The 27,530-nt window shown below is 41.1% G+C and overlaps 1 protein-coding gene across 2 annotated transcripts in view; it reads left to right on the top strand.

Moving 5' to 3' along the window:
- Nucleotides 1-5,918: 5,918 nt before the first annotated feature.
- Nucleotides 5,919-27,530, top strand: part of LOC108574761 (RB1-inducible coiled-coil protein 1) — a 61,839-nt gene continuing 40,227 nt past the window's right edge. Inside the window, exons 1-2 of one of the 2 annotated variants that reach the window (XM_017937403.1) lie at nucleotides 5,919-7,793; nucleotides 18,526-18,734. In XM_017937403.1, the coding sequence (XP_017792892.1) occupies nucleotides 7,726-7,793; nucleotides 18,526-18,734 (277 nt within the window). In that variant the 5' untranslated portion in view covers nucleotides 5,919-7,725. The remainder of the gene's footprint in view (nucleotides 7,794-18,525; nucleotides 18,735-27,530) is intronic. The other variant, XM_017937402.1, reaches the window with a different exon arrangement.

Below are 27,530 nucleotides of genomic sequence, written 5' to 3'. Positions count from 1 at the left end.
CTGACACTTGTGGAATCGACCCTACATTTTTTTTTTTTTACGTGGAGGTAGGCCGACTCTGTGATAAGCGGGAGTGCCTCAAATGTTTACAATAATTACAATAGATGTTGTCAACTAAAAATTTTGAACGTCATAGCTAGCTAGACATTATTTTCAATTGAAAAAAAAAATTATAAAGCATAATCCTATAATCCTATGCTTAAAATGTATTTTCTTGTGGCCGCCTGACAGCAACCTGTAAATCTGGCGCGACAGTGAACGTGTTAATAAGTAAATGTTGTTCAAATTATATCGTGTTTGATATCATTTTCATCAGAAAAATCATCTAAATCGCTTGGTTGCCTCGACTCACGTTTCATGCTTATCTTTTATTCGCTGTCCTTGGCTACGTTCGGGAAACTACAAAGGCAGGCGCGAGGCTCGAAAACGTAGTCCCTGACTCTACGAGTGTCAGGTTTAGTTTCCTTGCGGCCCGACACTTGTGGAGAATATACAGTATTAGGTTGAGTAGAAAGTCCGTTCGCGTAGACGGCGGCTCGCTCTTCTCGGTAATGTTATCTAATATTCTTGCTTATTTTGACTGCAATTGATAAACGTATCTCATTAGGTACAGTCTAAAGTGCTTTGCGTTCGGTATTAGGCAGTTCTCTTTCAGTATTATTCGAGTCATAAGCGTTTAAAAATGAGCGAACAGAGTATTCATTTTCGACACCTAATCCTTTTTTATATTCGAAAGAAAAATATTGAAGAAATGAGAAAAGAAATTTGTGATGTGTACGGTGAGGATGCTATTAACAAACGTACCATCCAAAAGTGGATTAAAAGATTCAATAGTGGAGATTTCAATGTGGAAAACAGAAAAATGAAGTGGCAGGCCAAAAGAGATCGACGATGATGAAATTGCACATTGTATTGAACAAAATCCAAAGTACAGCACTAGAGAGATTGCAAACATATGAAATATTTCGCAAAGATTAGTTTCTTTGCATTTGAAAAATGCAAATGCAATTTGCAATTATTTATTTAAATTTTCATTACAAGTCCAGATAAAAAAGTTGTAAAAAAGCGACCTTCGCTATTATCTTCGCAATTCCAAACTAATTGCAATTCTTTCAAAATCTTTTTACACGTCATATAGTAAACTAATCCTTCTAACGTATTCAAAAAGCTCAAGCTGTTTGATCTAATTTTAAAAAATGCTATTCTGTTTTGAAGTTTCTTACACTGGATCCCTCAATTTTGTAAAAAACCTCGATTTGCAAAAGTTTCAATTTGACTTGCAAAAAGTTCAATTTCGAGTGCAAAACCTGTACGATTCATATTTGTCGCACCTTAATCAGAATTTCTGTCACGAGTCTAATTCGTCGTTACAAGGCAAAGAGTTGAAATAAACAAAGTGTCGTAGACCGATAACAAATCTGAAACTTTACCTCCAAACGTAAACCACCCTACGAACTACTACGTACACAGAACGCTACCATGTAACCTGCGTCCGTTGACCGCGCGGGTTCACGTAGATCTGACTGATAAAAAAAAAAATTCGATATTCATTATACAACGGCCTAATAAACGAGGCACCAGGCTGCGCCCTTTTCGCCCGGTTACGCCTTTGCCGGTTCGAACGGGACGTCCGTAGCATGTAACATATAATACGAGGCACGCACGACGTGCGCGTGCGTGAGCTGACCTCGCTCTGGCCACGCACCTCCCGCATGGCTCTCCAGCGATTCGCGTGCTACGAAGCCTAACGAGAGACCTTCGTTCTTGTCAGACAGAGAAAACGAGAGAGACGCTGGAAACCGCGCGTGTGTCGCGCACACGTAAGGATCTCACGGGCTCGTCGCGCGTCTCCTCTTCTTCCCCCACCGCTGCTGTACCATGTAAACGCAAGAAAACCTTCTCCTCCCTTCCCTACCGACGCGACGTTCGTTTACTTCGATTTCACGTTATACAAAGTATGTATACTCTCCATCGTCCTTTCTCCCATTCGATCGTTCGACGGCTTCCAATGATTCACGTGTTGGCGGCTGAGCCTTTTTCCGCGTTGCTCGTCTCCCCACCTTCGGGTAATTGAATTATTATTCGTCGCGACAGGAAATTGTTGCACGATCTCGTGCGCGAAGTACACTACACTTCTCTTCTTCTTCTTCTAGGTTTCTGAGGGATACGGGTGGATCGGATTACTGGATCGGATCTTCTATTTATCTGATGGGGATTCTGTTGATCTCGTGTATTTTTACCAGCTTTTATATTTTGCTGGTGTATTTATGAGTTTATTATTGCGTCAAACGAAACCTCCACCTAACATAACCTAACATGAGGTCTAGGTAAAAGGGCTCAAAAGAAACCCTTTGACAAGCTGAAGATCTAGATTAATTAAAAAGTATATCGCGGAAATAAACAAATACGTAGAAGGAAGCGATATGAAAGAATGAAGCTTGATATGAACAGCAGATAAGATAAAGAAAGTTTCTGTATTTTAGGCGCAACTTTTTATCAATGAGATTTTTCTAAAGATCCTATAAGATCCTAAGTTTATTATTGTTTGAAAAGTTACTATTGTATTCTCGGTGGAAAATGAAACGTCGAGTTTGTAATTCGAGAGCACGGAAATACACGATATAGATGAGAAGAATCAAAACTACTACGGCTAGCCCAGAATCGAATTTCCGTGCCCGATTTAGCTTTGTTCAGCTGCGTAGAACTTGAAACTACCCACTACCGTGTATTTACAGTCCAAGCAGTCGGGAATCAGGAACGTTCTCACGGAAAAGCCGGCAAACGTGAACGGAGAAAGTACAGATGCTGATAATTGAAAAATTCATTTTCACCCGAGAGAAAATTTTCGAACCTGGTAATAAACCTAACTGTACACACATTGTATGCATATAACATTCAACGTTTCACCGTCTTCGTTGCGTTATCGCTACTTCGGAGGCAGGCACGTGCGCAATTATTGGTGACTCGTTACATTTTACTCGATTTGCATATATGCAAATGAAGGGGAATAAAAAGTCGTTCCTATGCAGGGTGCCGTATTTTTCCGCAATGCTCGAAAGATAATTGATCGTTGTCGTGTGTACACGCTCGCGATGGAACCGAACGAGAAAGAAAAAAAAAGAAAGGAAGAAAGAAAAAATACAGTTGGGAGAACGTGGCGCACTCGCTATTGCGCGGTTTCCCCTTCGACTTTCCAGCGGAACGGCGTCGAACGGTTACATTATGCTCGCGCAACATTTCGCAATCACAAAATCGAGAAATCAGGCATCGACAGCTTACCACGAGGCAAAGCGTCAAGGTTCGCGTTTTTTACGAGGGGAAAACGGTCGTTAATGGTCCCCAGCCGCGTGCAGGACTACCGGCTGTGAATTGGTTAAAACGGTACGGCCCTGGTCGAGTAATTTCTTCATCTAATCTGCGCTCATATCGATAGTTCCTCTATCAATATTTTGACAAGTGAAAGTAGGGCTATTTATCTCGTTTGTACAGGGTGGTCCATAAGTCGCGTTACCGTTTCAACGCTCAATTATTTTTGTACTACGCTCTGTCCTGAATATTTTCGAAATAAATTCTCAATCTAAAGTCGAAAATCTGAAAACATGATAGAAAAAGAGTTATTAATTTTTTAAACGGTAAAACGACTTTTGGACCACTTTTGTATTTCATGCGTGTAATTTTCGAACAACAAAACAGCTGTTTGCTCAGAACGTAGTAAAATTGTTTTTTCTTTTTTTTTTTAAATATATGACAGTCATAATCAGACGCGAGATATATGTACACAAAAAAGAAGTATTAATTATGTGTAATCAGTTCGACGAGATATCTTCGAATCAGTTTATCAATGACACTTTAATTACCGTCATGCGACTTATCGAATTGAGAAAATACGGTACGCAGATATTGAAATGACCCAATGAACGAATATTGTCACAATAAAAAGAATGACGTAGTTAGATATCCTATGTGCAACAGCCTTTTTTTATTGAGTTGCGTCGCGGTATTACTTCGCGCGGAATATAACGGTATATGACTAATCGAGGAAACGATTATCATCGGCTGGCATCGAGGCAACGATTGTATTCAGAAATAACAATGCTCGAACACGGAAAAAGAAATTTCCTCCCTTGCGTAAAATGTACGGCGAATACGCTTGGTTACGGAATGTAACACGTGTCCACGGGCGACAGTGTTGCATGTAGAGGTAGAAGCTCGTTTATCACACGACCGCACACAACGACATCTCGTGCTTCACGCGCTATGATATTTTTACCATCGTATCTATTTCCTCCCTACTCACGCGAGTCCTTTAATTCGCGATAACGAAACGTACGTATATACGACTATGTGTTTATGAATTTATCGTGTGCCACGTGTCGACGCACCAATACGTGCGCACACACGCGCCGAGATCGCCTCTACTGCGTCGGTCCCGGGGTGAGTTAATGTAAGAGTTACGACGTAGTAAGTTCCTAGCCATACGTTCACACCGAAGCTTACGCATGCAGCCGTGAGCGCGCGGACAAACCGCGACGGAATTAAAATTCACCATGTAGTTAGGCGGCACGTTCACTATAACCGTGGCTCGTGATTTTCTTGTGTATCGATTTGGCATTACGCGTGAGACAATGCTCGGGATAGAGGCGAGAACGTATGTACATGGTATTGGCCTCGCGGCGAAAGGTGAACGATTCTCCGACGAGGTAAATATTGTTATGCCTTTTTCTGGTACGGGGAATCGTTTCACTTCGTATTGCCGCTGGATCACGCAGTTAAACGATATTTACAATATAAGACGACACGGTACGAACAATGACGTTCTTCTCTAGACCAAGCTCGATATTAATTTGCTAAATAAACAACGCATTAGGCGCACACGTGGAACTATAAGCAAACTGCGCAACAATCTTGATTGTATACGAATGGCAGCGGTTATTTCGGATGGTTACATTGTTCACGTGTGAGGTTTATCATTTTTTTTTTTTCATGAAAATCAAGGCACGTATTCATGAGACGTTTTCACGCGCTTGTGCGCTCTCGAAACGGCAGGAACGTTTAGTTTTAAACAGCTTTCTGGCCACGACAGCGTTACGGTATATAAACAAACACAGCGCGTGCAGCTACGGCCCCACGCTACCAACACGAAATTTCCATCATTCTCCCCTTTCACAGTAGACTTGAAGTAAAGAGTCTCCACACGGAAGCGATAATGGCGGTGGGTTGTTTATAGCTCTGCGCATGCGCGTTAATATGCTACGTCGATGGCAGCGCTATTAGTTTTATGAGTTCTTTTAAAATTAATATTTATACGGGTATAATTTTTGTGACTTGTAATTGCATGAAATAAAAGATAATAGGGATTTAATGAAACATCGTAAAAGTTATTAATATTTTGAAACGAATTTGTCAGTCCAATCAATCACTTAAGTTTGTTGTTCTTTACAGTACCAAGTCAGTTCATATTACCTCCCTTTCCAAATAATATTTGAAAGCAGTTATTCATTACTCACATAACAGTCTCGTGAAGAATTGGCTCACGTCCAATGCTGCAATTCATCCATGAAAGAATAACAGTAGAGTCCATTTCGTCCACGATCATTTGTTGCGCATGACGCGGTTCAAACGATACAGATGCACAACAAACGAGCGGTTGCATCATTCACACACAACACACATAAAACTACCAGAATTGCTATCGAATGTATCAAAAATTAGTCAGGCACGCTTCAACACTCTAAAAAGGATTGTACAAGGAACGAAACAACGGATTTGACTAAAAATTATCGTAATTCAAATACCTGCACGTTCAAACTACCGCACGCTTTGCCCACGCCATCTTTTCACTAAGAAGATGGCGCGTCGATCGCGGACGAACAGCTGAGTGGCGAGTGGAATATCTGCGTAAGCGGAGCGCACGGCGAGCAGACGTTCTGTCCTCCGTGCTCGACGAGGTCTACACTCGGCAGTAAACAGCTGGCGACGCGATGCGTCAGAGCAAAATGTCGAACGGGACTGCGCCAAGCTAGTTGCCCCCTCTCTCTCTCTCTGGCACGGTGCAAGAGCTTCGTTAAAGTGGACGTTCACGGGCAAGCATTCGGCGCATTCGCGGTGAAAATTCGGCAGCGACGCGAAGCAGACAAGTGTCAGTGAACAGTACCTGAACGGAGGACACGAGAAATAATCGTGAAAATCCGTGGCGAAAGTGGAGTTTCTTTGTTCCGTGCTACGATCTCTGCGCATAGGTTCCCGTGCGAGTGGCGCAGCATTGTTTGTGTGGTCGGTACGTCACTCTCGAAGTATACACGGCTCGCCGCGATATAAAACGAAATCCTGGCGTCCTGCTTGATCTCACGTTGCTTCTATTTCCTGCACAAACGAACGTAGAAGACATCCGTAGCTGTGTTGAGCTGCGTTTTGAACCAGGACAGCGTACCAACCGTTCAGGAGAAAGGATCGCTGGCCCTTCGTGTACGCGCGAGTGCTTTGTTTTGACGAGCAGCTGATCCGGGTCTACTCGTTTATCGCGTCGTCCAGTCCTCCATCGCTGCAGCGGTGCTTCTTTTCAAGCGATTTTACGCGCGTTTCGTGTACACGACGTTACATCGTATATACGGCGATCGTCTCGTAAACTGTGTTTAAACAGATCGTCGAGTCGTAGCAAGAGTGCTCTGTTACATCACGAAAACCGGAGGACGCGATCGACCGATACTCTCGGGGAGCAACAGTGCAACCCATACTCGCGACAGCTATCCTCAATGTCAGGCGGACCAAACGACGGCGTAATCAAGAATCGTTGCTACGTGATATTCTACGATTCTAGTGATCGATTATTATTACGAGACCTGTACGTGTGTGTGTGTCAGTTTTCGTTTCCAAGGGACACTACGCTCCCGTTCGTTCCCGTCACCGACCCTCGGCCGGAACGAAAATCACTCAGAGCCGTCCTGTAAATAACGATCGTGCGGACCGTACCACGGTCCGCCTATTCGTTTCCCGACCCGATCCTCTCTCGGGCCCTCGAAGAGACTGTATACAATAGCTTCCCTCCCGAAGGCTGTGGGACTTGTTTCTTAGTTACCAATGATCTCGTGATATATCGCTCTTTCCTCCTGCTTCTACTATTGTTTACGTGTTTTTACGAATCTCCAAGGAGCGTACAAAGGCAGCTAGACCGAACGACAAGAACCTTCGCTGCTTTCTTTTCAACCAATCTACTCATATACACATTATATACGTCCACATTCACGCGCATCACACAGATACCTATATATACGAGCGTGTACACATCGTCGCGTCGCATTTCTCGTACTCTTTCGCCGTTGCTCGTATTTTCGTCGTTTCGCGCGCGATCCTCTACTGCGATACCTATACTTGTCCGTCGTTAAAGAGTATAATAAGGAAGAAGCAACGCGTGTAAGACAGATTCGCCACCGTAACGCGGAGCAAGGCTGTTCGAGCCATAGTTGACGTGAATCGACGACGACGGACGGATTTGTGATCGATGCGGCATAAACCCGAGGGGGCCGTACTCGCGAGCGCTGAGAACCGAGGGGTACGGCCCCGATCGAGCTGACTACAGGAGTTGAGCTGAGATAGTGACAGAGCCGCTGTTCGTCGGGCGTCCCGTCCACCGGACACCAAGCTCCACCGGATGCCAGTGGTGTCCCTAGGGCGGGCTGACCGTTTCGCTGTTGTCGTCGGACTGGAAGAAGCCACACCGGCCCGAAGATGCTGTACATATTTCACGTGGACACGGGCACCACGATCACCTTCGACATCAAGCTGGCGCTGCAAACGTAAGTGTGCTCACTTGTTTGTTTACCTCCATTACTGCTTGTTTCCAAGATAGGTTATGAACTCGCGTTACGCGCGTTCCGTACTTTCGACGCTGGATTTCTGTTTAACGTGTTTATTTGCTAGCAGAGTATAGTACAGCTGATACGTTGACTTACGCGTACTAAATTTTCCTTTCCCGCCTATTTACGAACGCGCAATTAATAGTGAAAAATATCTTCGTAAATTTCTTCGTAAAAAATAAATATTTGAACGACGATAAGTCTAGTACAAAGAGAAGCTTAGTAATTAAAGATTAATGCGTATTACGTATGACTCAGGGATGATTCGAAGTAAATGCGAAATTGCTTCCCTCACAAAAATACCATTTCGAAAATCGTTTCGTTTATCGACGTATTTACAAAAATAGGCACACTTTTGAATTTCCAAGACAGATCGACGAAATCAAAATGTTCACTTTAAAATATAGATCTACAGGGTGTACTTTTTGTTACATTTCCAAAGTACTTCTACATATTACCCGATATCTACTATCTAATATTCTCCATTATCTCCATACAACAGAACGCGATAAATATTCTATCGTTCCTTCATTTATTCCGCCATTACACCCCCCAGCACCTCGTTCGCCGGTATTTTCCTCGCGAAACGAACACAGAGCGGTTAATTGCTCGGACGCGGTGCAGGTTCGTTTTTTCATTAAAAGAATAGCAAGGGGGGCTTTTAGCTGGCGATTGTTCGTCCTCGGGAACAAAAACGATGAACCATTGAAGCTTAGCCCGATAAATCCTCGACGAGCTTATTTTTTTCGCCGTTTCGAATGTAGGGCAAGTATCGCGCTGATTCGTACGCTGCGTTACGCTGATTTAATTAACGACGCTGTTAAGGCATCAGCTAACGCTTTTCGCGAAGGAAAGTCTGTCCCGTTCCTGACACACTTTGCGCATCTAACCACCCCGCCGTTTTCCCCCAAACGTGCGTTATTTCCTTTCGTACAGTTAGTTCAACCTCATACCACAGAGTTTCCCTTTTTGTTCTCCTTCATCGTGTTCAAGCGTATTATTTATGATACAATAAAGCAGCGCTCGATATTATTCTCAGATTAGACTCCCTCGTTAAACTCTCGCCGATGCTTATCAGACCGAGCCTAGGCTGTGCTGCCTGGCTTTGAACGTTGCTCGCCGCGGAAACTCATTTCGTCGCGCGCAAAAATGCTCCGCCTGTATCCACATCCTTTCCTGGCTGGTTCATGCGAAGTCGGTTTTTGCAATAATCGGCCGAGTCTCGGACGGATCCGCTTCCTTTATCGAATAAAGACCGGAGCGACGCGTTCAAACACTTCGTTCTCACCTTTTAGCCTGTTCCCACACGTTTTTTTTTTTTTTTTTTTTTTGGGCGGAAAAGTAACTAGTTCTTGTTATCGTTTATCGGTAGTTCGAAGCGCTTAGAAGGTTCTGATGAATTTTCTGTGGAATTCTGAATTAATTTCGTTTTTATTACTTTTCATTGGAGGCACTTTCTTTGAAAATGAAAAGAATTTTCTTTGACATTTTGAGCAGATGGTTATATAAAATTTGTTTACTGTATGAATGACTACGACGATTTTATTTTCATTATTTTTCATTTGGTACTCGAGAAAGTAGCCACTTTTCTGGAAAATGGAAAAGTGTGACCATTTTTGTTTTTTGAGATTTTCTGTAAAGCTCTGAATTCTGAAATTTTTATAAAAACGTTTGTGTACAATTGATCATTTGATATTTCATTTTGATTATTTTTCATTTGGTATTTGGAAAAGGAGTCACTTTTCTCGGAAAAGTGACCTTTTTTCTCAAAACCTCTTCGTTAATTCCAACTCAACTTAGTTTCAACGAACAACGAACACTCCGTTCAATTCTGTTTCTCCATTTTCGCCTCTTAACCCACTAAATCCCGAATTATTATTTTTCTACGTGGTAAATGAACAAAGTTAGAGGTAGCAACGAATTGAACTACTTTCGAAGAAAGCAACAGCGTACCACGAAAAAGTCAAACTGAAAGCGCGATGAGAAAATACGAAACTGCGTTGAAAGGTTCGTTTCTTTTGTTTCGATGATCGTATTTCCTTTCACGACCATTAGAATCGACCACGTAACAGTTTGCTCGTCGCCGAGTCGTTTAGCAACTCCTCGGGAGCGCGAGTATCGCGAACAACGACACACCACGAAAGTGTCAAGGATCCAGCGAAGGTGAAACAAATTGCAAAATCGTTCGTCTATCGCGGACAAACGTGGGCACGCCAGAGGCCGTGCTCAGGACAGGCTTTCCTCCTGTCCGAGAGAACGTCGAGCATAAGAGCGCGGGCAAGTGCAGGTGGCTACGAAAATAGTAATGAAATCGGTGTGTCGAACGTGGGCGAGCACGAGTCTGACCCGCGCGAACAAACTCGGTCAAGTCCTTAATGCGCGTCGTTGCATCCCCCGATATCACTTTAACCCTTTCGTGACCGAATTATTTTTTTTCTTTTTAAGAATTTCTTGTTTACCTATTGATTTTACGGAAATTACCCGATAATTTTGTGTAACGATAAAATTACCTGTGCGCGGATTTTCCAAGGACATTTTTCCGCGACAAAAAATTGTAAAATTTCTGAGTTTGTAGAAAAGAGGTTCGGCAATTTATTTATCTACCGATTTTATCGAAATTATTCGACAATTTTGTGCAACACTGGAAATATCTACTCGCAGGTTTTCCAAGGACATTTTTTCGTAGGAAGAAGGAAAATTGTAAAACTTCTGATAATAGCTTGTAAGTTCGTGAAGAACAAAATTTGACAATTTTTGGGTAAATTTTGCGCGACGCGAAATATTTTTACACCTATGTTTTCCCGGGTTAAACGCTCCCCGAGCTCAGTCCATTTTCGCGGTACGCGAAACGCGTTTGCGAAACTTCATTTGGATCGTTTGTTCATCGCTGTTTGCGGATACTAGGTTTGCTCTGTATTTCTAGAGAGAGTTTCTGTAGATCTTGAATCTTCCGTATTGGAGATTTTTATTTTGTTTATTGCGTTTGGAATTCTCTTCGTTGAAAGGATTAAGAATGGAGCTATTAGAGGGATTGGTAATTATACAGAAATCGTAATTTCTGGAATTTAATTAATTTCAAAATATAACAGCTATGGTAATTTCAGGAATTTAATTAATTTTTAAAATCGACGTTTCATTTGGAGCTATAGATTCTTTCCTGAAAATTAGCAAGGATCATATGCGAATATTCTATTGTTCAACAACATCGGTGAATGTGTTTCTTCTAGTAATAATAGCAAGATTAACCCTTTGATTGGAAGGCACTTAGAAATATAGTAGAATATCAAGCCAACAAGTGAAAGAATAGAATACGAGCTGTAGATTATTTCCTGAAAATTAGCAAGGATCATATGCGAATATTCTATTGTTCATCAACATCGGTGAATGTGTTTCTTCTAGTAATAATAGCAAGATTAACCCTTTGATTGGAAGGCATTTAGAAATATAGTAGAATATCAAGCCAACAAGTGAAAGAATAGAATACGAGCTGTAGATTATTTTCTGAAAATTAGCAAGGATCATATGCGAATATTCTATTGTTCAACAACATCGGTGAATGTGTTTCTTCTAGTAATAATAGCAAGATTAACCCTTTGATCGGTAGGTATTTAGAAATGTAATAGAGTATTCGAGTCGACAATTGAAAGGATAGAAACTATTAACCTGTTACGCTATTTCATTCCATGAAAACGTTTCTACGATTGGATCGATGTTAAAAATAAAGGAGACAGGAAGTAGCAACTACTCGAGATGGCAGTTCTAGTGCAAAGGGGTTAACCCCATTGCTTCGATTGGTCGTTCGATCGGGCGCGCAGTGAACGTAACGCGCGTTTCAACGCTGGCTGTGCACTATTGCAATATCGTTCTTAGATTTTATTACGTGTTCTCCCGCGAACGTCTCGTAAACATTTACCCAGCGACGTGGAGGATTATCGATAAACGTTATGCAGTTAGGTTAGGTCGTAAAGTGTTCTGAACCGAACCTCGCCTTTTTCGATAAGAAAGTAGGATACCATCGTGGTCTCCGCGTGCCGTACTGTCGTTCTCAACGTTCCCCGCGTTTATCTGTCGTGGTACAACATTACGAAATTTTGCTTGGCTTATTTCAATATTGTGAGAGTTTAGGTAAGACTGGCGGGAATTTTTAATAAGATACAACACACGCTCTTTGCAACTTCTTGGACCAATCTGAGCTTGTACACTTTTCTACTTTTTTCTCAATTTTCAAGGAATTTTTAACAACTTTATCGGCCTATCTTTGGTGCACGCGAAGTAAAAAATGAACTGTAAAAATTGTGATCATTTACCCTTTAACGCGCATGCTCGAATTAATTCACGTGGACGATAATGACAGAAATGTGCGCTCTCGAATTAACTCGAGCAGCGACGCATTTTATGTTACCATAATTTACATGCTTGAATAAACTCGAGCAATGTAATATAATATTCAGGAAGTCGTTTTATTTAGGATTTTTTTTTTTTTAAAGTGCATCTTAAGGGGTCAGTTGAACTGTGCTTTTCAACTAATTTTCGAAGAACCTTTCCAAATTTTCAACTAATATTCAGAATATACGGAACTATTTTCAGCGCACATGGAACTAAAAGTGATCTCTGAAAATTGTGCTCAGAATTATAAAATTGTACGTTAACTAAACTTTTCTTTCTTTTTTTCAATTAATGTTGGAATTTTGTTCAGAATTATAAAATATGTAATTCCCCTTTTCCAATTAATATTAGAATTGCGCTGAGAATAATAAAATATGTAGTTCCTTTTTTTCAATTAATATTGGAATTGTGCTGAGAATAATAAAATATGTAATTCTTTTTTCCAATTAATATTGAAACTATGCTCAGAATTATAGAATGCCTAATTATTTGAACAGTTTGATTTGCTGAAAAGCTTAAATTAATTTAATTACCGAATAGCGAATGCTAATATATACAGTGGTGGAAAAGTCATAAAGCGAAGATGTAATACACTACAACGTGGTTGTTGTTCTTCTGCAACGGGAACGGTGTTAACGGTACGAACACCCGGGGAAATGTCCGCGGTGGAACGAGGCTAACGTGAATTAGGAAAATAAAACTGGCAAGCACGCTGTTGCCTATCGTGGTGTACACACGGTTTTGCAATGCTACACACGGCCATACAGCATCCATTATTCCGATTAAACCGCGTTACGCTCCACGTAGCCCCGGATGAGTAAGCTAAACGCATTTTATCTAGCCGCAGTGAAAAGAAAGTCAGACGGATTCAGGTCTTAAGATCGCCATTCAGCCCGATCTCCTTCTACTTTGCACGCGATCTTTTATTTACCTGTTGCCCAATGGTTCGTGGAAATCGGGCGAATCGTTGCGTTCACCTCCACTTCATTTTACTCCTAATTTCGTTGCTCTCTCTCTCTTTCTCTCTCGAGATAGATTTAAAGATAGTGATAAAAAGAGATTTTTTTTAATCATTTTGACGCGCATCATTGGCACGTTAGTCGCTTTATCGTTCAAAAATTCAATTCAATTTTTGTCACTGTGAGAAAAAGTTGGTTTTGAATTTTCCAATCCGTCCCTCAGTTTCGCATCTTAATAGGTCCCTTAGTGTGTTAAGTTGACTCGAGGGACGGATGAGGGTTGATAACTTTTTTTTTGTCACATTGTCACAAAAGCCTTTAGAACGGAGACTATATTGGGTTGTTCGGCAATTCGTGGCGATTTTTAAGTAAATCAGTAAATTTTTAGTACACTTTAAAGCAGTAATTTCTTTATTTTATAAAATATGTACAATTTTGTTCTACAAATTCCTGCCGTTTTCTTGCAAACTTGAAAATCCCATTTTCCCCAAAAGTTCGTTTCTTTTCAATATTCTTTAAGCTAGAAATTCACACCTCTAAATTTTGCAAATTATTTGCGTACAATTTTTTCCAGATAGTCCGATACTTCATTGCAGAGTATACTAGATGATTTCTAGAGGCTGATTTCCTTCACTTACATTTTCCACAAGAAACATTCCCACTTTTACACGCCGCTTTTTCTTGCCCCCGTCTATTTACATACAACCCCTTGAGTCACTATAAATGGCCAGAATTAATGATTGCGAGGCGGGCAAATCGTCTGTATCGTGCTCTACTCTGATTTCAGTCTCGCTGCTTCCTTTTCACCCACTTCCGGAACTCCGTGCGTTCCCCAAAGCTCTCTCGAGTCTCTTTTTCAGACCTCCCTTCGCAATTACCGTATACACGCACGCACTCACACGTTCTGTCGCCGTTACAAACACAACCAGCCTCTGTTCTAACACACATAATGCAGGCAAGAGTGAGAAAGAGAGGAGGAACGATCCCACGAGCAGAAAAGGCGCCCGCCTCTTAGATACTTCCAATATTTGTGCATTAAGATAGCAGCGTGGTCGCGGCCGGTCAGTGACCCCGTTCGTTCGTCGAGGCAATTAACGATGTGTGTCGATCCCGGCGTGTGTGGCGCCTTTGCTCCGCCGCTGCTTTTATTCTCGCGCCCGCGCCTAATTACAAAGTGTGTGCACTGCGCACTGGCAAATACGCTGTGGCGTAAATTGCGACTTATCCCCGGTTTCGGGCCGATTCGATCGTTAAACGAGCCGACGATTACTGCTCGAAACCGCGGCAAACACGCAGCATTTAGAAGCCTTACGAAATTTCGCGAGCAAATTTGCCACACGCCAGTTCGCCGTCGCCGCTAATCGAGTCTCTCCCTGGTTTTGCTTCCACTTACGACTGTTTGCTCTTCACTTTTCCTAATGGACCCAGTTTTCATGCCTCGAATGGTAACACACCGGGACACAATCCGAAATTCGAGTTATCCGAATTATTCGAAGTGCGAGCGTACGAGTCCGAAAATCTGTCTTCGTGTTCGATATACAGTAGAGCGTCAATTATCTGAACCAATTGGGACTGAGGTGGTTCGGAAAATCGAATTGTTCGGATAATCAAACAGATCACTTAATGAAACATACGCATGTGCTTACTCAGTTTACAACTATAGGAATGAAGCCTAAAATTGCTGATCGATGAAAATATTGAAAAAAAGTTTATTTTTCACTCATCAATCGGTACCGCTACACCATAAGTTTGTTTACTCCTCGGTTCGGATAACTGACGCTCTACTGTGTTTATTCCTTCGCGGCTCGCCTTTTTAAACCGTCAGTCTCCTTTGTCCCGTGCCGCGGACAGGGTCAAACGCGTTTTTCCAAGAGTCTGTTTCCGTTGGCGCGACCGGAAGTCTCGAGACAGACGCTTTCGGCGAAGCCGAAACCCTACCCTACGCCAGTGGCCTGAAACTGGCGGCTCGGAGCAATTTTACACGGCCCGCGAATGTATTTCAGTTATGTATTTGTTGTAAATGCGGTGCTTAAAGTTAGATTTCCTGTATACATTTTGTTAAAATAAATTCCGGCCCGTCCGCTGCTTTCAGATCATGCATTCGGCCTGCGTGCAATTTGAGTTTGAGGCCACTGCCCTACGCAATGGTCCCACTCTGTCGGCGATGCCGAAAGCCTTACAGAAATCTGAATTTTCTTGTTATTCGAATACAGAATTCTTTCGTTGGACTATTCAAAGCTTTGCAGTCCTAGTAGAAACACTTAAACCCTTTCACGAGCGAATTACTCTTTTCCAGAATTTCTTATTTATCCACCAACCGTGGTGTCTGTAACGAATACTAAACTGGTATCAATTTTTCTTCGCGTACGCAAGCGAGACGTGCTTTTTTCAATTTATTTGTAACCTTATAAAAAATCGTCCCTGAAGACGTTGAATCAGGAACGACAGGATGGCTTTCTTCTTCGCTAGAACTGGAAATCGTGGTTGAACAAGTTTTCATAGTCCGGCTATTTCGCTTTTTTCCCCTTATCGAACTTCGTGTTCTTCCTGTACATATTTGCTCAAACTAGAGCGTCCAGCTCGTTTCAGGTTCCAGCCTTCTCTCGCCGGCGGAATTATAAAATTCGACGTAACTATAGGAACGTCCCGCGTTGGTGCGTTATTTACGCGGGTTCAGGATCCGTTTTATCTGGTTTGAAATTGCAATACGCGACGCAGCTCGAAGTAAACGGAGGCAGTGTTCTGTCCCATGGCCGGCGTGAATTTTATTGTAGGCCACTCGAACCCATCTGAAACGATCGCCTCGGCTGGAAGAATCGCGCGCGCACCGCTCATAAATTGCACGTAAAAGGAATTGGAACGGTGGATCTCGCGCTCTCCCTCTCGTCCAGTCGTCATCAGCACCCTTAGCAAGGTTAAATAACGGATAAGGAGAAGCTCTTTGTCCAAGGCGAGGACGACGTGTGGCGCATCGCGTATTAATTATAAAAGGTTAGCTGCGAGAGAAACGACGCGGATATTTAGCACGGAAGAATTTTATCGGCGAATTCGTCGTTTAAATTTGTTCGACCTCCGTGCAGATTCCTTTTTCCTTCGTCTTTTGTTTTTGCAAATTGGTTGGATGCGTTCTTCTGCTACCTCGATGAATATCACCCTGACACAATTGCAACTTGCAATTTTATCCTCTGTTGCAATCAAATGAAATTTATCGCATACAAGGAAGAAAGAAATAATGGTGTGTTACTATGATCAATCGACGAGCGTTACAGGAATAATACGCAGAAGCGTATCTAACTGTGCGGTTGTTTGTTTCACATCCGCCGCCGCGAAAAGAAAGGGCCCTTGAACCAATTAGGTCGTGCGATATACCATTCCGAAAGCTCGCCGAAAGGAAACATTTGACACCAACTTTCAACCCTCTAGCTCGACCTACGGGGTAGTTACAGGGTGGTTTATGTTCACAATTCTGTAAACTATTTTCCTTATTTAGCGGTATGCAAAAGTTTGGAAAAAAATCTAGCACATTGCGCATATGATGGCACATGTTAGGCAATTTTTTCAGATTTTTTCGTTGCAAATCCTAGTTATAAAAAATAAAAACCGTAAACAAAAGCGGGTATTTTTTGAAATATTCAAGCGACTACTTGTACATTTATGTAGTAGCAGCATCTTAACATAACTATTATCCTAAATTTTGATCAGATTTTTTTGGTAAGGTGGGTCATACTGAAAAAAAATTAAAAACCGATTTTAAAAATTTGAATCTTTGCATACCGCTAAATAGGGAAAATAGTCCACAGAATTGTGAATATAAACTACCCTGTAACTAACTCCTAGGTTGAGCTAGAGGGTTGAAAGTTGGTGTCAAATGTTTTCTTTCGGTGAGCTTTCGAACGGTATATCGTACGACCTAATTGGTCCACGTCTCGAACGGATACAAGTGACTGGTTGTATTTTCCTCGCTGTGTTTATAAATCCGTTTAAATAGCATGCTATTATACTTAAGCAATTACCTTATAATTAAACTGTGCAGCTTTACGTTATGATAATTGCTACATTCATCATCTGTTATTTATATTACGAACTCATTGCACACTAATGAATATTGCCTTCCGTGTGTAAATGAATAAATAAATTACATGCACGCATTTCGTATCGTAGATTTTAATCATTTTATATTACGGTGGTTACCATGCGTTCGAGCACAAAATTGCCAAGGAATAGAGAGTGGTCGCTTTTGAGATCGAAAGTTGGGACTCGGTTAACTGTCCAATCGATCCCGTTTTTCTTTTCCTTTCCGTTCCTCTTCTTGGCTGGGCGGTTTCCACGCGAATTACGGAAACGCATCATCCGGCAATTACTATCGTGATGTGTGTGCTTGAACGCCTTGCGAGAACCAGGTCGTGTCGTGGCGACCGGCAGCCTAACAGCGTTCCACTGTTTTCTGGTTTAAAGGCGGGGATCTCCCGTGCTAGATTCCCGTTCGGCTACGCAGAAGTCTTCCAAGTTTCCCCAATTACTTGGACTTTTGTTGGCGCTCCTAAGAGCAGCCGGCCTCTCTGATACCGGGCGCAGATAATCTTGACCTTAATCACGGTATAGACGACGCTGAAGCTGTACAACTGGCCCGGTTTATCGTAGAATTTATCGTGTACCGAGATCGCTTTAAATGGTTCATCCAGGTGGGGCGTGTGATGTCCGACGAAGTTGTATTCCTTAGTTGCGCTTCGATCGTATCGGCCGCGTATGCTCCGCTTGAATGGAGCAATTTTCCGATGGTTGACTCTCGGAACTATTGAATTTCCAAATTTTCAAACTTTCGAATTTCTCGGGATTCTGGATTCCCAAACTTCTGAATTCCCTAACTTTTGAATTCTCAAACTTTCGAATTTTTAAACTTCAGAATTTTCGGACCTTTGAAGTCTTAAACGTTTGAATTTTTAAATTCTCAAACTTTCGAAGTCTCAAACTTTCGAATTTTCAAATTCTCAAACGCTTGAATTCTCAAATTTTCAATTTTTTCAATCTCAAACCTTCGAATTCTTAAACATTTACAGTTTCATACTTCCAAATTTTTAAATTTGCAATGTTTTGAAACTTCGAACGTTCAAAATTCCAAGTTCATAACTTTCCAAATTTGTAACTTCCAAACCGTCCACTCATTAAGAACTCAGACTTTCCATTTCTTACAGATTTTCAAAACATCTTACCATCCAGATCCAGCCACTCTATCGACCTTTCTCTCGCACTCTTCCCGCTGAAATAAACCATGTATTATTACCCCACGGATTATTATTAATATAAATTTTTCTTCCTTTTCTGCACAGTGTCTCCCAGCTGAAGGAAGCGATCGAGAGAGAATGCGGCGTGGTGGCGGCGCACCAGGTGCTCTTGATGAGCGGAGGCGAAAGCCTGGAACAGAACGCGCGTGTGTGCTCCTATTCGGCCGGAACCGACACGAATCCGATCTATTTGTTCAGCAAGGCCGCCATTGAGAGCCACCTTCCACCTACACCAAGCATAGATTACGGTTCCGGTGAGTGATGAGCTTCTTCACCTGTGAATTTCCTTAAACCCTCCCCTTCGTTATTCTCAACTTTTTTCATTTCCTGCCTGTACTCATAACTAAGCTCGTTCTGAGCAAAAGTACATGTTTAATTTTCCATCTTCATAATCGTATAATTAATCAAAACGAGTTATAATCATACAAAATTACATCATAACTTCTCATTAAATTTCATAAAACCGTGTATATCGTTTGTATAAAATTAACATTGTTTTTTTTTTAATATATTACACTGCAGTTTGTAATTAACATCGCGAGTTATCATTGGAAATTTCCAAATTTCCATTAGAAATATTTGAATATCGTCGTGTGTGACCGAAGTAATGTCTATCGAAGAAGGTAAATAAATGAGGTATGCGGAGACACTGAGCTCGGCTTCGTTAAGCGAGAATCGTGCCGGAAGGACACGGCTAATAACGATCCTTATCGTCGGCCACTCGCGAGCACAGAGAGAAAAAAGGAGTCAGATGATATCAGCGCGAAGATAGCGATACTCGTGCGACAGCCAAGCAACCTCGAAGGTTGTCTTTGTCCTAACCAACCTCATGTCACCGCAAACAGGCACAATAGAGAACTTCAGCCTCTCGTTTCACCATTTTTCCTCGCTATCCATCTCTACTATTTTCTTTTTTACCAATCTTTTCTCGAATCAAAATTAACGTCTGAGCAAATTGAAAAATTTCCACACCATCTGATGGTACATGATTTTCCAAAAAATCTTGTTTACATCTGTATACTCGGTGAAACGAATGCATCGGACGTGCAATCGTGGTCCAATCACGGACACGATCACGGTACGTTGTTGTTGAAGCGTTTATTGAATGCGGTGAAGCGTGATTGGGACGTGGATGTTGATCAGCGCTGGCTCGTCTGATGAACGGTAATGTTTATCCTGTACCTAGTGGTGTGAAGCTTTACCATCTCGTTAGAGCCACGATCGAAGAAAGCGGAGTCTAGAGAAGCTAGACATTTTAGGTCTTCCACTGTTCGTTATAGTTTGCAAAAGGTCTGGAGGATTTGTTGATTACATAGATCCTCTGATCCTTCGTCCTCCGTGAAACTGGCCAGGTTCTTAGAAAGGACAATTTAGCAGCGGAACTTTTCTTAACCTTTTACTCTCCACCGTGCAATCTATCATCTTGAATAGATTTCTACTTTCAGAACTGTGCGGAAAAATAAAATCGAACTGCATAAAGTAGTCGGGTTAAGGTTGGGTCTCTTATCTTCTAGAAACAGCGCAGAAAATCTCTGGTAATTTGAACTTCTCTCTTCTGGATGCGAGTCGTCGATGCTTCCACAGAACACAGTCGAGTATTTCATTTAAAAAGTTGGGCAAAATTCAAATTTTCCGATTTAATTAAAATTCGAAAAAGTGTTTCTTTTGTTTGATAATGTTAGAATGACGACCATTTTTGTGACGCCAGAATTTAGACAGAAGAAGACCATATAAATAGAATTTTTGTTTATTTATTTTTTCTGTTATTATTATAAATATAAGCGTTATTGTTTCTAATTTTCTGTGAGAAAAATCAGTCTGCAACCTAACATTCCTATATATTATACAAAAATAATTTAAAAATTGGTGGTAAATCCTTGTTTCCCTTGTTTGCATATGTAACTCTAGAAATTGAGAGTTTCAATATGGAAATGTCACAGTAAAGTAAAAAATCCTGTGTATGAATCGGCTTATTTCCGAATTTCTGCATTCTCCTGTGAGTTTTCGTGTAAAAATTCTATCGAACAATTAACGTTTCTTCGTTTCTAAGTGCATCTGGCTCCGGTGAAATTGACAAAATAATTTTCACAAACGTTTTTTCATACAAATACCCCACCGTGACCAGCGTCTAGACGCGGAGAATCGGGTCACAGTTGTTTTTCTTCACCTCGACTTCGTCTGGACGCCTTCTTTCCGCGTCTCGACGCTGCCTGGCTAAGCGATCGACGCGTTAACCGTGGAATCCTCGTACCGTTACGCCGTTAAACGCGTATCGTCTGCATTTGACTCGTTATAGCACCTCACGATCGTATATTTAGCTGATCACGAGCACTTTGGAACTATGATTTTATTACACAACCGCTGCAATAAAGGAACGGACGAGGTTACGAGCTAGAAGATCGAGTTTTCTCGAAACTCGAGGTCGTCAGGTTTTCCCTCTACCTGCTTATAATCCTCTGGACCCGTTTCATTGTAACTTATGCGGGAAAGATTTTTTCGTTCGTTGAAAAGTCTCTCTCTGATGGTCTTTCGAGAGAAGAGTTCCCGACGATTAACCTTCGGGAAAGATGTCGAGAGGAGTTTCCTCTTCGAAGAGCGGCCTTTTAAAGATCCTGCTCCCTCGGTGACAATATTTTTCGGTTTTTCCCAAACTGTCGTAGTCAAGAATTTTCCATCGTCTTGCAGCTTTCTATATATCGTCTCTATCTATCTTCCGGAGCACTTTGTTCGAAGAGTAGCCTTGGAGGAGCACATGTGGCGCCTAAGTTGTCTTACCTTTTTTTCTTCTGCAATTTTATCACTTGCTAAGAACTTTTTTTCGTATTTGCAGAGGTTACTATTTTAGTTCTTATTTTTTTATTGTTTTTGCGATACGTGGTAAATGTGTGATTTTCCGAAGGGATTGGCTGCTTCGTAATCTGTTATGACGTTACTCTGACCGTTCGTGACACGCGCCTATTTACTAATCATCGTCGATACTAATTAACTGCTAAACATTGTTTGCTATCGTCTATCTTGTTGAATGTATTGAGGTTAGGACGAAGTCTACGATTTTTAACCGACGGTCATTTCTTTTGCTCGGCACCGTTTTCGTCATGTTGTTTAATGTTTCTGGTAATTTTCTGTCAACATTGTAATTTGTTATGAAACACTCATTTTTTTTTTTTTTTGCTTTCCTTGCTGCCCTTTGGCTCGTTATTCGCATCATGATGTACAGAAGGGGTTAAAATCATGAGAAAAATTGTTCGGTATCCATCATTTCTTTGACACTAATATGGCACATTGTTTTTTTGGACTATCAAATGTCGCTCTGATTTTTCACGTGTCAGATATGTCAAAAATTTTGCACAAATTCATCGAAATATTGTTACGATACAAATTTAATCGATTTTTATACCCTATAAAACTGCGCACTGAAATTCCTAGAAATTTATTATTTAAGTGAAAACAACATTCGTCACTTCCTTGACAAATTTTGGGAGAATGAAAAATCGCACCATTCTTCACTATTTCAAAAAATTGTGACCTCCTATTTAGTTCCAGCAGTATGCATTAAATTTCCTTTTTAATAATTTCTTTACATCTATTATAGTTTCCATAGAAAATAGGAAAACACATATTAACATTAAGGGGTGTTTTTACCCTGAAAAACCAAAAAATTGCAAAAAAAATTACCTGATACGATTAGGTCATCCCATAAGTTCGTGTGAAATTTTATAATTTAGATCGTAATTTCCAACGAACCTTTAAATTTGATAAAAAAAGAATAAACGTTAGCACCTTCTCATTCCATAACTTTTACCCTTCTTTTTTTTGGTGACACCATTGTGTCGTCGCTATAGAATTTCGTTTGATTTTCATTAAAATATTTTTCGCTTTAATAACATTGAAGTCCCCTACAAATCTGAAAAATAAAAAAAAAAGTCTTCAGGCACACGAAAGATTATGTATCGTTCATTAACTTCTCCCTCATTTCACTGCCGCCGTGAAATCGATTCCTCGCCGGAGAAGCTTTTTTCCTATTCGGCCGCGTCTTGTAGGTACTGCCCGCCTCGAGTTTCATGCGGTAATTCTCGTTCCTCGACGTGCGTACCGGTAATGCGACCGCAGACCACTCGTATACCCGTTTGCGATGCGCCTCGCATTGACCGTTTCCACCGGTTGCTGACGAAGTAACGATCAAGTTCGCTCTTATCGCCTGGCACTTTCGATTTTCCCGGCGATACGTGCCCCCTGGCGCCAATCGGGACTCCGCGTTCCCCATTTCACCGCCAGATACTTCGTTCAACCTTCAAATCGCGCCCTTTCGCCACGCTTTTCCATGCGAATCGTAGATACGAAGTTTTTCAACGTTCTAATCTAACCTTTACGATTTTCTAACGTGACCCAACCTGATTTCGAAAGTTTCGCTGGAATGATTTAGTAATCTTGGTTGATTTAACCTAACTGTAAAATATTAGGTATGTCGGAAAATTCTGGATTTTGAAAATTTTTGTAATTTTTTTCTTATTTAACACGTTGACTGCCAAGCTACGAGACAACTCGTAGTTGGCAGTTTGCTGGTAGAAGTTACGTCCTATTCGGAGACGCCCAACCACGAGATAATTCGAAAGCATTTTTTTTTTACAAAAATACAATTAAAATTAAAGTCATAATATAAAAATTAATATGTGTTTGTTTAATTCTATGCAATAAATTGAAAAAATAATTTTGGCGTCTGGAACAGATTTCTTCAAAATAGACTTGGCAGTGAACGTGTTAAGTTGCGATATAATCGCGTCATTTTGTGCGACAGTACTCTGTCTTTTTGGTAATCAGTTCCCTTTCTATAAGAAACTTCCATTTCTTCATTTAAATCATTTTTAACTTCAAGGTCTAAATTTGCAATTTTAAACTTTGCAAACTTTGCACCGTCCTGATAGTTACGACGCTGTTTCCAAAAGCGGTACACAATGCCTCGTAACGTTCGAGGGGTCATGATACCTCGTAATATTTTCTCAGTTAAACCTCCTATTTCCTTCCCTTTTTCCTATCCATTGATGCAGTTTCAATCAGCCGAACACGCGACGAATAAACTAGCGTTCTCGTAGACGCAACAAGACTTTGACCCGCGTCAATGAGCCTCGTGAGCAACTTTGACCTGATTCTTTTATCCGACGGATAAAGATCTAGCTCTCCCGTTGCAAACGTGTACACCGAGAAGAATGGCGTCTTCGTGTCGTCGATTCGGTGGATGAAACTGGGTCGCCGTTTGGTGCATCGTTTTCTCAGTAAAATTGGTTAATCACCTCGCAGCTGGAGTCTGCTAACAATCGTATAGTCGATGGAAGAAATATAGCGAGATCGTGAAAATTTACACTTGTAGGCATATCAAACAGACGAATCGATAGAAACCTCAGTTAACCCTTGTGCAGGCAACCAAAATGTTCACGGTTCCCTCAGGCTTTAATATTTCAAATTGTTTGCGTAACTTTTTATTTTTAAAAATGGGGATCCGGAGCGATCTTACGATACTTTCACAAGAACATAAAAATTGTTAAAGGAAAATATAGAAATGGGTACCCGGTTGCCTACACAGGGGATAAGATCGCATGAAGTGTACAGTTATCAAATAAAATAGTGTGACTCGAGAAATTCAGACCTTCTCTTTACGGAACGAGCGCCCTATGCGCTGACCTACTGGTGGTGACTTTTTGGATATTACTTAAACCTCCACGGTTTTGTAGATCTCATTTCAATTGTTTATAAACAATGTGCACTGGAATGAAATGTTTCACAGATTGTCATTTTTTGACCTCTAGATTCATCCCTTCAGATTTCGTTAACCCTTTCACTGCTGTTGGCGCCAATAGGCGCTCTGAAAATGAGCGTACTTTTACCTTTTAATTTTTGAAACGGTAAATTTAAAAATTTCTCAACAATTTTTCAACGCCGAAACGAAAGATTTTGCGTCTGCGATGGAACATCTGACACGCGCGTCACGTACCAAAATCTGCCGCAGCGAGAGGGTTAAAATCCCCGAGGGACCAGCTATAGGATCTCTTTGTTAGCTTTCATTCACAAGGAAAGTTCAACAACCGGAAAATTAGGAAAAAAATTTGAAACTTTGCAGAAACGTTCTGTTTTGACAATCAAACGAAATTCTGAGTTTTCATATTATCGAGAATGTTTACAAAACCGTACACGATATAGAAAAAAAGTTAAAGTTGTGTGGTTTTGACGTCTTACTTTTTAGATTTTTTCTTCTTCAAAATTTATCTTCATAATTCAACCCTAATCGAAAAATGAAAAGTGACTGCGTCAAACGGTGCCCCTGCTTAATGCTTCAATTCACGACCTCGCAATATTTCTTCCTCCGACTATACACGCTCAAAAGAGCAACAGCTAGACCGGGGAAAGTCATGGCGCGATCATTACCTTCGAGTATTTCACTTGCTGTAATACCACGCCAGTATTGTCCGCGTGAAATTGAAGTTTGACCAGTTTTTGATATCAACCGATTAATCACCAGGTTACGCAATACCTTGTTGATTGCAGTTGAACGTTTCGAAACGGTTAAATGGTCAGAGTTGTTCCAAGTTGATAGGCGATTTTTAATGTCCGAATCAGCTCAACACACAGTGTGTTATCTTTCGAGTTGGAATTAATTACTTTTCTGGAATAGTTAACAGTGACGAACGAACGGGCTAGAAATAAAGTATCGAAGTGTTATTAGTTTTTCGATCGTTCGAACGCTGTCACTGGTTTGAAGTCCAAACTCTGTTACACAACAGTAGTCCCACTTCGTAGACTAATTACATTAAGACAGCTTAATGCACGGTTTTTCTGAGCGCACTCGGTGTTCTTTTATGAAACCAACTCGGTTGTTAAACAGTTGTAAAAAGGTAACTTTTCCGCTGGGTCCACGTTCAAAGGTGACTCAGAGATCAGTTAATACGCAAAATCTCGAGTTGTTGATCTATCGACGACAACGTGGATTTTTGGGATTGGAAAGCGGTGGGAATTAATTTAGCGAGAGTGAGAAATGGATGTTTGAGATTGGAAAGAGCCAGAATTGAGGAATACTCGGAGGCGGAGCTAATGGTTTTTAGATGTCCCTGTTAATGGAACTGGGACAGTCGATTTCTAAGCAAAATTAGCTAATCGAAACACGTGTTGCGCCAGTGCTTACGTTCGTCGATTTGGAAGTGGGTTAAAGTTGGGGAATAACAGGTTTCGCTATTATTTTCTCGAATTGTTAAGAACGCATATTACACGTCGGCATGATAATTTCTTTATTTAAGGATCCTCCATTTTTAATCGTATCGATATAGTTACGTCGGGCGTAAACTACAGAAGTGTTGCCAAAACGATAATGCATAAGACGTGTCGCATTTTCTATTTGGCACTAATGGCACGCTGGTTAACATTGGAAATTGCAGCTTGATGTTTCAAGCATTTATTATTACATGTTCAACCTTTTGCTGAGAATACATTCATTTGTCATAGAGGGTGTCCAACGTAAGTGTCGCTACTGACTTTCAAAATTTTCCTACAACTTTAGAGTAATTTGCTTTTCACAGCTGGTGAAGAAGTATATTTAAGCGTGCAAAACTTTCGTAAACAAAAGTTCCTCTATCTACCTCTTTCTCTCTAGACATATGAATGTTAATGAAAATGTAAAATGAAAATAAACGAAGATCGAATTTTTATCTTTTGAGATAAAGATTATTTTTTCTGAAATTTCACAGCGACAATTACAGTGACTGTCACTTAAAATCGTACACCTAGCGGTTCGGCCGTCCTTTTTTTTTTTAATAAAACGTGAAAATTGTACTAAACGATTAAAACCCATACGCAGGCGTATAGTTTAATGCTTCTTTATTCGACATATAGCAAAACTATAACAAAATGTTTAGTAATACTTAGTGAATTAGATAAAATTTGTCATGAAACTTAGCGGTCAGTGAAAATCGTACAGAAAGAATTAGATGTGAGGTGGGTGAGGAACGCCGTTGCACCGTTTTCACCTCAATTTATTAAGATCTAAGTGTTACGGTCGGCGTACAATTTGTCCGGAAAATACAATCGTTTTATTCGTTAATTGTCCCGGCGGCAGCGGTTCGGCGGGTCCGTCTCGATGGTTGGCACGAAGGCAAGTCTTAACCCGGGGAGAGACAAAAGAACGGAAACTAAAATCTGAAGGGGTTGGAGAAGAGAAAGTTCGCGTGGAAGAATAGAACGACGTTCGGTAAGGGTTTGTTGGCAACGACGTACCTGCCACTGATACATTTTTACAATAATATGTAACATAAATAACTTATATTAATATTTTGTAGGGTAACCAAATGCATTTTCCACACATTTTAGTCGTCGAGGGACTGATTTAACCAAATTTTCACAAAATCGGGGTGTTTTACTTAACCATTCCTTACTTGTTATATCGTGTACTCGTATTTTCCTGTCTAATTCGTTTCACACATGTTCAATTACATTCATATCAGGAGATTGGGGAGGTGTTTGCAAAAAAAATGGCCGAACTGCTATGTGTACGATTTTAAGTGACGGTCACTGTGCGTGGAACACCCTATATGTAGTACGGTGCAAAAGTAATATTTGCGAGAAATGGTAAACCAAAGTTTGCATTTAGAGAAACGTAGCTGCCAATACCGAGTTGGGGTTCCTCAACCCACACGCGGGGTATCCGTCTTTCGACATAGGCGTCTCACACCTGGCGTTGGGTGGCTGGTGGAGATTTGAGGTTAGGCACGGTTAGGGCCCTCTACTTTTCTCAACCGGTCTTGGGACCGGCTATGTCAGTCGCCCTCTCGGTGGGAACGTCGAGTAGCCGCTTTCCACTGGGGGTTAGATTCAGTTTTAGCTAAAAGGAATTAACTAAAACCTAACCTCTTTCCTACGTTACCCTAACTAACTCCTACTAAACTCTATCCTATCCTGCTCGTACACCCCATCATCCACATTCATCCCTCCATTCATCTCCCTTCCATACCGCCTTTCCTCGCAGAATCAGCCTAGGAATCGGACCATTACGGGGTCATTCACAATATGGC

The sequence above is a fragment of the Habropoda laboriosa genome, unplaced genomic scaffold (genome assembly GCF_001263275.1).
Source record: "Habropoda laboriosa isolate 0110345459 unplaced genomic scaffold, ASM126327v1 scaffold225, whole genome shotgun sequence".
Lineage (NCBI taxonomy): Eukaryota > Metazoa > Arthropoda > Insecta > Hymenoptera > Apidae > Habropoda > Habropoda laboriosa.
This window is presented reverse-complemented; position numbering and strand designations above follow the sequence as displayed.